A 12,121-nucleotide genomic window follows, 5' to 3' on the forward strand; every position below is an offset into this window, starting at 1 on the left:
TGGATCAGCTTTCTCCCCTTTCCTATTTATTCTTTTTCTCGATATCTATGTCACTCGTTAATAGTTGAGCGTGTTTATATTAGGTATATGATATAAATATATTTTATAACTTAATTTTAGCTAATGAAATAGTCGCTTAAATTTATATAAAGTTGAACAAATAGACATATAGGATAAGTGTGTTTATTTGTTCAAACTTTTGATGGTTTATCTGTCTACTTATATGTGCACATTTAAAATTAGAGAGTAGTACAAATAGTTCAAATAACCGATTTTAGAATATAAAAAAAATATGTGTTTTTAATTAAATCGTTTCACGGCAACTATTTTGTCTCACTTTTTCAATTTTTTTATTTAAAGAAACTTTGAAAAGTAATAAAATTTGTATTTTTTTTAAAAGCGAAATGGTCTGGTGGATTCTTATACTTGTATCAGTTTGTATTCTGAACCTTTCTACATATCTATTTGTTATCTGGACCCTTAGACTCAATAAAACACAATATATCGGACCCTTCTGATTATTGACCACGCTTATGTGGCTTTAAGATGGGTGAGTTGGCGAAAGTGTGTGATTTCACACTCCTTAACGCGAGCGAATGATATTTTTGGGTAAAAAAATTAAAATTATATTATAAATAAATTTTTAAAAAATAATTAATTAAAAATTCCTTCTTCTTCATCAAATATTCCATCATTTTTACCATTTTCATTCAAAATCTATGGAAAAGCCATCACCACCGTCGTCACCGTTTTTGCCGGCGAAATCAATAAACTCTCTCCCTCAGCTGTCTACATCTTCAGCGCACACCATCACCATATTCCTTTCCTCCTCCAACCTCCACAAAATCAACAATCTAAGTCATCCCACCACCAGATCTGACCGAAAAACCTCTTCACCACCATCACTTCGCACTTTCACCACCTCGTCTTCTCTGCATTGATCGGTGCCGCCTCTCTCTCTCTCCCTTACTCCATTGTGAAATAGTGATCTCCGGCAATTGCGATTTAGTGCTCCGATGAATACCACTAATGTCGCTTTCTCTCGGCAGTGAATCAATGGACTCAAGTTATACCCGAGATTTGGTAATTTGATGTTAATAGATTCTGAAGAAGGAAGAAAAAGATTGTGTTTGGGATGAAAATGGCTGAAAATGATATTGAAGAAGGGGAAAAAAAAGTTGGATTTGACATGAAATTTCTCCATGGATTTTGATAGTGAATTGGGAATTGGATGTGTGGAGGTTTCATCTTTTTCCATTATACTCACCAAGATCTTCATCACTTTTTCTATCATTAAACAAACATATCGATAGATCAAACAAAACACATAAAAACATATGAAAATGCAAAACATGAAATTGGAGTAATGAAATTGAAGAAAAAGTTGAATAGAAAATGGTGAAATAATACTCTAAAAAATAAATTAAGATTTTATTATTTATTAAATATTTTGATTAATAATTTTTAAAAATAGTTATGAAATAATTATGACATGATATTAATATATCTGACATGTCATTTATGTAAAGGAGAGTGAGCTACACACATGGTCAGAGGGGTTTAAAAATCTCATTTTGATTAGGTTCAGGGGTCCAAATGACAAAATGCTTAGTAAAAGTATCCAAAATACAAACTAATACAAATACGAGAGTCCACCAGACTATTCCGTCTTTTTCAAAAATGAAAGATAGTAACATTCAATATTTTGAGTTGACACGAAAATAGATGGGATAAATTGCACAATGTGCGCATTTGATCATAGGAATGTGCGTGAGCATATCAACTACTCAAATAAAAAAATGGACATGAGAGCAACTAAATTTTGTGTTAGTTGACAAGTAATAATTTTACTTCAATGACAAAAACAATTATAATTTTTTCTTCATGATATATTGTCTTCCTGCACGATGTTTACTTGTCACTATATTTTAATATTACGATAATATATGATGTCTGATTCTAATTAAGAGTATTTTTAAAATTTTATAATTTTTTTCTATTCAATTTATTTATTTTACTTTTCTTTTCGATCTATTGTATATTTGAAAGTTACATAAAAAGTCCTATAGATCATAATAATTAATAACTTAAAATATTACACTTACTTAGATATAGAATGAGAATCAATCTTCCCTAAACAATTATATTCGGATTAATGTAAAGTTGTAAGAGTAACGGTTCATTCTTTAATTCGAAAAGTTACTACATATATGGTTTTAGTTTTGAATGTAGAATTAAAAATTTACATGATGTAAGATTTATGTCATGCCAATTTTTTTTTTTCCGATGTTCTCATGATGAAGAAGAATCAATAGGGATGTTTGAGTGCGATACAGATTTTTATCTAAGATTCGTGTCATTTAACGTAACATATAAATAGGTAGAAACACGTTAAGTGTCGTGATAACTTTATAACTATCATTTCGTAAGTATTAAAAATGTCTCGTATTCATTGTACTAAATTATTTTCACCTAAGTCCGAGCAATATAGAATTGTCGATATCACTTAACTTAGGGCTTATAACAACATTTGAAACATATCACATGGCAACTTGAACTTAATGGAATAACGAGGTTCATTGCACTCATTCATGAACAATGTGATTCATTCCCTATTTCACAACAACTAGTGATTCTAATAGGAACAAGAATGGATATTATTAAAAAAAGCCCCCAAAACATCGCATTCGTAAAGCAAAAACACATCTAGATCACTTCAGGAAGTTGTTTGGATGACAAGCACCCCTAACGTCCAATCCTGAGATTGTGGGTTCGAATCAGAGAGCAAAAAAAGGTTGGAAGCTCCTCAAAAGGGGTTGAAAAAAAAATCACTCCGAACATTTGTGTAAAAAAAATGTTTACATTTTATTGCATAAGAGTACAATTAAGACATGTCAAGCAAGTATAAACACAATTATCTTACAAGAAATGGGGAACCAGTAACATAAACATTTTCTAATTCTTTCAAATTTGGTGAAGCCTTGGCACAACGCACAACGACACATGACTAGGAGATCACGGATTCAAATTATGGAAAGAACCACTAGCAGAATGTATGCCAAATGTGACCCGGCCCTTCTCCAAACCCTACGTATAGCGGGAGCTTAGTGTACCTAAACTGCCCTTTAATTTGGATATACAGACTATAGTCTTCTATCCTAGTACAACAAACAAGCATATATTTCATCAATATTTCACACACGCTTAAAATATCAAAATGCTGCCCATCCAGCTGCTGTGGTCTTCTTGCTCGAACCAGATCCAGTGGCTGAAGGAAGGCTCCTCTGTGGACATCCATAAGGAAATGTTGCTATTAAATGTTGCTCACTTAAAGATGAAAGGATTGCTTATGATGCAGTGGTAGCAAATACATCCTCCGTTCACTTATACTTTTAACGTTCTGCTTCTTGTGACGAGTAAAAGTGAGCGGAAGAGTAATTAAAAATGTCTATCACATGTATCACCAAAATTCAAGATAAATGAAACATGACTGATGGAACATGCCAAAGCTATAATTTTCAAACCTCTGTAACTAAATCATCAGTTTTTTCTTTGAATAGATCAACTTGATTATGCCTATAGTTCAACACCTTCTCACAAAGACTAGCAGTGTGAAAACACCTAGATTTGTCTTCAATATTTGCAGAACAATTGTTTACTAGAATATATATTAAATAAAATGAACAAGACAAAAGAACACTCCGGGTGATTTCTTTCCATTTGCCCAAACCTTGGTGGACAGAATTACCCGGTACCTGAGTTGGTAGGGGGTAGCAAGTATCCGTGTAACAGTTGAGGTACACACAAGCTGATCCAAACAGTGAACACCACAATTATCAGGTTTTGAAAATAGTACACAAACAATCCCAAAAGTCTCCCACGTGATTTTGTCAATCAAGAAAAGATGAGCAATTATCCACCAATTGAAGGGGGCATTTTACAAAGGGTCTCTGGGTTGACTTATGGTTTAGCAATATGCAAAGAACTACAATACTAGGAAGTATTATAAATGGCAAGGAACTGACAATACCTCAAGTTGAGAGAGATTGGAAATTGGATCACTGGACTGCCTTGAGCTTCCATTTGGCCCCTTGAGTGCAATACTAGCAGTGGTAGAAGTCTTCCGAGAAATAGCTGGATCATTAGGAGGGGGTGGAAGAGGAGACCTGATCTTGTTAGCTCCACTAGGGGGTGGCGCAATGGCAATGGCCTTTGATTGAACAGCAGCAGAAAGCATGCCCGTTCCACTAGATGATTTGTTCTTCACATTTATCCTGATGGTTTCACCTTCCTAGGAAGCAAACTACCGAAAGTTACTCATTTAGATGAATAACTGAGTAACTAACTGCATTAGGGGACAAACCACTACAACTCAGGAATCTAGTGAAACAATCACTAACTAGAAATCACTTAATGGAAAAAGAAACAATGATATGGACAACACTCAATGAGCACTCTCAACAAGAAACAATTTTCTGCAATAAATATCAGCCACTAGGGTATAGTCTTCCTGATTGAAACTCAAGGAAAGACTTAAACAAGGAACCCTAGTGGATTTTCAATGTAGCTTATGTATTTTTGTTAAGTACTGTTGTTAATTCATCTAAACAGCACTTGACCGTCCATAAGCACAATAACATTGTCACAGAACCAACATACTACATGAAATCACAAGGTCACAATCCTTAACTACTTGAGTACAACAAATCAAAGAATATAGTTCATACTCTATTATAATCTAAACTACAAGTTCCAAAACTAATCCTAATTAGCAACCTAAATTTCGATTAAAAAATCAAATACAAGATAATAAAAAACTTGAGAAATAAGTTGCACACAGAGAAAACCAACTTACTGGAACAGTTTAGGTATGCATTCACACAATACCATACTTTACCTCTAATTATAACAAAGAACTCAATTTTCAATTATCAGAATAAGATTGGTTAAGGATCCAAGCAATTCAAGCCTCCAAACTCAATCCGAGCAATATGATGCTCCCCAACTCTACAAACTGCATTTTAATTTACTGTGAACTCATTCACAAGTGTACACAATTGAAACATATTCCATTTTGAAATGTCAAGTCATGCTTTTCAAAAGACAGGTTAGTTCTTTCTAATCACCACCATCCCCACTCATAAAACATTTAGAAGAAAACAATCAATCAACTACACTTTAATCACAAATTAGATGGGAGTTAGCTACATGAATTTTCTGTATCTATTCCAGTCTATTCAAATTTAAAAAGGGAGGAAAGGGAGCTTTTTTAGAATCCACAGGGTTCACATCCTATTTTCATTTTTTATGACAGTTTAATCAAGAATCATATATTCGTTCAACTTCAAACTAAGCTGCTTATAGTTGATTACAAATTTAGTCAGACCACCAAGCTGCAATCTTGGCACAAATTCAGTCAAACAAAGCCTAGTAAAATTTATCACAAATCAAATTCCAAAAATCACTACTTCAAAATCTATGGGCCCTGCAGCCAAATGCACACTAAGGTTCTAACACTACTCAATTAATTACCAGAGAAGCACAAGGCATTATCATGGATGGATCTACGAGCTCATTGTCGTGTTCTCATGTTTGACTATATACTAAAAAATACATACTGATATTAACTATCCAAAAAGACAATATGTTCAGCTATGTTACTCTGACCCTCCAAAAATGCCATGGCAACCATGTTCAATCCTCCAAATATGCACGAATTAATTTCAAAGGATCCAAAAAGCATCCAAGCAACATTTTTGAAGAGCACAATCCACATATAGCTGCAGTACTACTACTCATCATTAAGTACAAAACTACATTATCAAGCTAAAACATAATACCTTTAATCGATGGTTAACAGCAGGATGAATATCAATATGACCATCACTACTCGTCTCAGCTTCATCACCATCTTTCTCAATATCTCTCTTCACATACTTCTCATGATCCGATAACGCTACATTGAAATCAAACGCTTCATTTCTCTCGCTAAACCCTAACCCAATAAACGCATGCTTCCCTGTACCATCTTCGATCTTCAACACAAAGTACCTCGACGAATCAAGCACCGATTCCACCGAATTCTCCCTCTGTCCCGGCGGCACGAAACAAGCTGCGAACAACTCGCCGGAATTCGGATCCTCTAATCGGATCTCGCACCGATCCTTACATGACACAACCCGGAGCCGACCCGACCAGATCTTGTCGGTTGGAAGCCACTCGCCGCATTTGTAGCCGCCGGAGGTTGGCCGGGGAGGAATTTTGAAGACGTTAACTTCACGCACTACTAGGATCGTGTGCTCGAAGGATTCTTCATCTTCATCAAACGACATCGTTTTGGTTGAGTAATTTGAAGTGAAGAAAAAAGAGATGAGAATAGATATATATAGAAGAAAAAATATGGTGGGAAAATGATGAAAAAGAAAAAAAAAGAGAAGTAAATTCTAAGGGAGTTAAATAAAAGATATTGAGATATCAACTAATTTAAAGGTGCCACAATATTTTTGAATTTATGGTGGGTTTGGTATGAAAACCAATATATTTGATTTGGTCAAAAAAAAATAATTTCAAAAAAGAAAAATGATATTTTATAAGTAAGATTTATGGTAATACGTCAATTTTGTTTCATAAAATTAAATTGGATAATGAAAATAGAGTGTTTGACTAGAAACAATGTTTGCTTAAAGGTAAATTGAATGATATCTAGAAATAAAAACGTCTTTATCGACTTTGATATTACTGAGAACAATTTAAATATTTTCTATGGAGAAAATAAGTAATTTTACTAAAAAAAAAGATGTTTATTGAGTAAGATTGAGTTTTCAGTTTAAGTTGTATATAGATTGAGTGCTTGAGTGTGTCTTTCTCATATTGATCAAGGCATATTTTATTTAATAATTAGTTATGAAAAAGTTATTTGTGTATTAAAAATTATAGCTCATTGTCTCCTCATACCATATGGACAATAACATTATTCATTACATTCAAGTAAAATTTCATCCTTACTCGAAAATTATATCAAATCATACTAATTTATGTTAAGTTTTTATAATAATCAGCATAACATATAAGCGTGTTCTTTAATTTGAATTTAGCTAACAATTATATTCTTTAATGTTTAGTGTGCCCAAGTATACACACGTTATATATGCTATAATAAGTGTCGTATATGATATAATACAAATCAACTCAAATATATATCAAGTGAATTGCCATATAAGACACTATTTATTCGATTATGTATACCTAAAATTGAAAGAAATAAATAACCACAAAATGGACAACCAACTAATTTTCTTATTATGCAGTCGATACTTTCTGGATTTATTTATTTTGCCTCTATTTATTTTTAGTATTCCTACTATGCCCTTGTTATGTTAGCTCTTTTATTCAGAAGAACCCTAATTGTGACTCTTCTAAATTCATCTTTGTTCAATATTTCTTTATGGCGAAATTCAAGGTATTTGCTATGTATTTAGTTTGTCAAAACCATAAAAATTGAATCTTTTTCTTCATATTCATCTTGGTTTTTAATGTTTTTCCATTTTTCACTTTCTCTGTATGTTTTTTTTTTTGGTATTCATATTCATGTGTTTCTTTTTTACTGTTTTTATTATTTTACTTTGTTTGTATGAGTCTTTATTCTTTCTATTCATGTATTCATGTGGGTTGTTGTAAATTTATCATTTTGAGTGTGTTTGGTACGAAGGAAAATGTTTTTCGTGAAAGATAATTGTTCTTGTTGGAACTTGTTTTGTGTTGTTTGGTAAGTAAGTAAAAAATACTATTCAAAAGCATGAGTAGGGTTTGAGCTAGGGGTGTGTTTCGTATGAAAATGTTTTCAGTGGAATATAAGTATATTTTTAAAACTTGTTTTGCGTTGTTTGATAAGTAAGCAATAAATGTTATTCGAAAGCATGTGTATTTAATCTAATAAGACACTGTGAGGTTTGAGGTGGGGGTAGCCGGGTAGGCTTTGTTCGGTATGAAAGGAAAATGTTTTCTGAGAAAAATAAGTGTTTCTTGAACTTGTTTTGTGTTGTTTGGTGAGTAAGCAATATATATTATTCAGAAGCATGTGTATTTAATCTAATTAGACACTATGGGGTTGAGATGGAGGTAGGGCTGTGTTTGGTTTTCTTGTGTTTGGTAAGTAAGCGAAACATATCATATATTATTATAAGAGGGAACAAAAAAAGTTAAAAGTTGAATTACAATTTTACCCTTATTATAAATTAAAATGTTATAAAAGCATTTAATTATTCAGTTTAAATGTTAAATTATATCATTTTAATAAAAATGTAGATGACTTTTGCATTTCCTTAAATTAATTCTTAATTAAAATATAAGAAGATAATTAAATGTTTGGAACTTGAAAGATATATTTTAATTGTATATGTATATTCTAGAATAATTACTGGTGTATGAAAAGTGTGACCCCCATTTATTCGATTAATGCCACAGATTTTATTTATTTGATTTATTATTACTAAGATATTAAAAGTGTGATATTACATATGAATGAATTAGAAATAAATTATTGAGATGACTTGTAATTGCCTCATTTATTACTAATTACAATGATTTGTGTTTTTCATTTGTTTAATTATTCATTCAAACTAGACTAGACTCCAAGTTCAAAGCAATAATTATTAGTGGTAATGTTAAATTCTCTTATTAAGTCTAACTATGATTTATATTTTTCGTCTTTCCATTTATCTATATATAAAGAATATTATTTAAAACTGAAAAATATAGAATTTAAACAGACATTTTTACTACTATTTAAGAACTAGGTGATAACTACTGAAAAATGAAAGAAATTGTCATTCAACTAATAATAAAAAAACTATTTCATCTATGATAGGCAAAAAAGACATGAAAAAATAGAATATATGAGGTGGGGAGAAGAACTTGAAGACTTCTTTTTAGATATGCCTAAGTCCTCATATCTCTTTCGATATATAATCTCCATCACGAAGATTATTGTTGTTTCTAATTTCTTTTGCATTTCTATAAACTCATTGTGGTGTTGTAATATTTTAGCTATTATTATGAGCTTTTGAAATAGATGTATGTATGAAGTTCAGTGTTTAAATTATATATCTATCAATTTATATTTTAAATGTAATTGCTTTTAATCTTGTATAATTTTGATAGTACTGTCCTTTAATTTTAGAACCTTACTAAAATAATATAAATATTTCACTCTATCGTTTCTCATTAAATAAAATGGGCAATCTTATCAATAAGTGTGCATGTATTTTTAATATCCATTTATGGCTACAAAAGGTTATCACTGATATTTAGATCATAATTATACAAAGTTAAAGGAGACTTTATTATATTAATTAATTTCACATACTTTTTGCTTGATGCCAAATGCGCAATCCCTTTTTATTTATTTTTGTTGATACATGATATATAATTGGTAAAATCAATATTATTGATTTAAACATTTTCTATTTGATAGCACAATTTTAAATTATATAACAATAGTAAAAAATAAACGTGCAGCGCACGTTGTCAAAAACTAGTTATTCCAAAAGCATGCGTATATAATCTAGACATGGGGTTGGGTTGGGGGGTCGAGAAAATGTTGGCTATTGAGATAGGGGTGGAATGTGCATGTGTGAGGATGATGATAACATTGAAAAGAATATTTTCCCCTGGACCAAACACAACCTTCACTTTCTCCATTTTCACACACTTACAAGGAATAATTTTGTAATCTTCCATCTTTCCATGCTATGTGATACCCCCCTTCATGGTTGTTCTGGATTAAGAAAATGCTTAGAAACTCAATATTTCAGTCTTTCTTGTTTTATCTACAGGTAAAGACATAAGCAAAGATGTATCTCCAATTTTACTTTAACGATAATGGTGATAAAGTTTACACCACTAATGTATGATTCTTGGATGTTTTGAGCATCTTATTTACATATAACTATATGGTCTTTATAATGTTTTAGGACTTCAATGGTGAAGTATGCAAGTTCTTATCGGTACAGTTTGTTCGTGTATAATTGTGTTTCAACTTGCAAATGGAGTCTGATTGTTGAATTGAGGACGACATTTCAACTTTTTCATTTTATTTTTTTTGCAAGCTGAATTACTCATTTGAAAGTGAATCTAAAGTTGATTCAAAACTGTAAATTTTACATACTTGTTTTTTGGAAAAAAGAACTACAACTTCCTAAACATAACTTGATTGTCCATGAAAGTTTTCCACCTTCAACTTCAAATGCTTTTTCTTTTTCCAACTTCATTCAACTTCTAATGCTGTCCAAATAGTATCTCTTTTTGCCCCTTTTTTCAATATAAAAATCGAGGTAATACAGATAAAAGACGTTTGTTATTTCTTATTACTCAGTGCAGTAAGTATGGTGGTAGGAGGGAACAATCTTTTATTGAATTCATTTCTTGTATAAAGATTTGCTTAATATCACACAATGTGTTGCCTTAAGACTTGCACAATGTCTTGAAAGTGATGTTAAGCAAACTCTTATGTGTCGTAGTTTTAATTCTGGGAGGTTAATTGGCGACGGATATCTGCTGAAACAGATTGAACGTTGCAGTGTTCATTTACAACTTGAGTGATGAAGGAATGTCGTAATTGAAAAATATTTGTAAGAATCCGGTTGATAGTAGTAGCCTGTGTGCAGTTAACCTTTTTCGTCAAAAGAGTCTTGTTTTATTGAGACAAATGAGTTTGGAACACTTCATAAACATTGTAAACAAGAAGGATACTACTACCTTCATTTCAATTTGTTTGTTTGATTGACTTAACACGGAGTTGAATAAATGCAAAAGTAAACAAACAAATTGCATTTGAGTAACAACTTATGGCACTACTATCAAAATCTTCCATCTAACAAGCTGCAAATTTGTATTGAACATAAAAAAGATTGCGCTGGTCCTCGACTGTGAGTCTAACATTAGTAGTATTCTCTCAATATGTGTTTAGTATTATTGAGTCTCTATATGTTAGATTGTTTGTCAAAATCAAAAATGTAATAGATTGTTATGTTGCATCTCAACATTGGCAGTATTCTCTCAATATGGTAGTATTAAGTAAGTACTGACTGCTCCGTTCATTTTTACTTATCAGTTGTGTCAAATATAGATGTTCATTTTTACTTGTCCACGTGAAATTTTTAAGTTATCACTAAAGTTTTATTAAAAGAAGGGAAAATAGTAGAAGACCTGATAATGATAAGTTTATGAATGATTTTAAAGCTTAACGAAGGCTAATTTATCTCTCAACCTTTAACTTTGATTTATCGTTATCATTTTTTTTTAAAAAAATTATGTTATCATTTTATTTGATTCAAATATAGCTAATTTCTTTTTTCCTAATGGCAAGAGTACCATTATTGCCCTTTCTATCGCTTTTTACTTTTTTATTATACTAAATTGTTTAACGCGTACTTTTACTTATATAATTTAGAAATTAAAAGATAATTTATTATTTAATTCTTAATTTAACCATATTATTAACTAAAAAGAAGGTCAAACTTTGGTATGCTCGAGATCACTTTTAGCTTTGATGCTCTTGCTTCTCCGGCTATTGCTCTAGCTAAGGCTTTCTTTTGGCTTTGCCTTGTCGTCCTTATCTTTCAATCTGGATTTGCATGTGTTCCATAACTATTTCGATTGTCTACCTAAGCACACAAATATGATCGTCAAATCAAATATTGAACAAATAAAAAATGTTTGAAGGAAGTATGTTATTAGATACTCCCTCCGTTCCATTTTATGTGGCACCATTTCCTTTTTTAGTCAGGTCCAAAAAGAATGTCACATTTCTTTATATGGTAAGTATTTAAGGTACAATTCCTCTTTTACCCTTGTTGGTCCCACTTAATTTTAAAGATAGTACCTAATACATTTATGAGGAGAGAGAAAAATGAGTTTACTTTTTTGAAAGACAATTTGGTAAACATTTCAAAATCTTTATTATTTCTTAAACTCCGTGCCCGGTCAAATGTTGCCACATAAAATGGGACGGAGGGAGTAAAAGAATTAACGCGAGGGCAAAGTTGGAAAAATATAAGGAAACAAGGGCAAAATTGACCTTTTACATTCAATAATTTGGGAATTTAATGAATTTTATTTTGTG

At 31.5% G+C, this 12,121-nt stretch overlaps 1 protein-coding gene across 1 annotated transcript; it reads right to left on the bottom strand.

Annotated features, from left to right (window-relative positions):
* Positions 1-2,840: 2,840 nt before the first annotated feature.
* LOC107022051 (uncharacterized protein At1g03900-like) lies at positions 2,841-6,377 on the bottom strand. The gene is made up of 3 exons (XM_015222771.2): positions 5,841-6,377; positions 4,031-4,291; positions 2,841-3,284 (listed from the first exon to the last, which is right to left on the bottom strand). Exons 1-3 carry the CDS (start codon positions 6,330-6,332, stop codon positions 3,213-3,215), a joined length of 825 nt encoding a protein of 274 aa, XP_015078257.1. The 5' UTR covers positions 6,333-6,377; the 3' UTR covers positions 2,841-3,212.
* Positions 6,378-12,121: the final 5,744 nt, after the last annotated feature.

The sequence above is a fragment of the Solanum pennellii genome, chromosome 6, assembly GCF_001406875.1.
Source record: "Solanum pennellii chromosome 6, SPENNV200".
NCBI lineage: Eukaryota > Viridiplantae > Streptophyta > Magnoliopsida > Solanales > Solanaceae > Solanum > Solanum pennellii.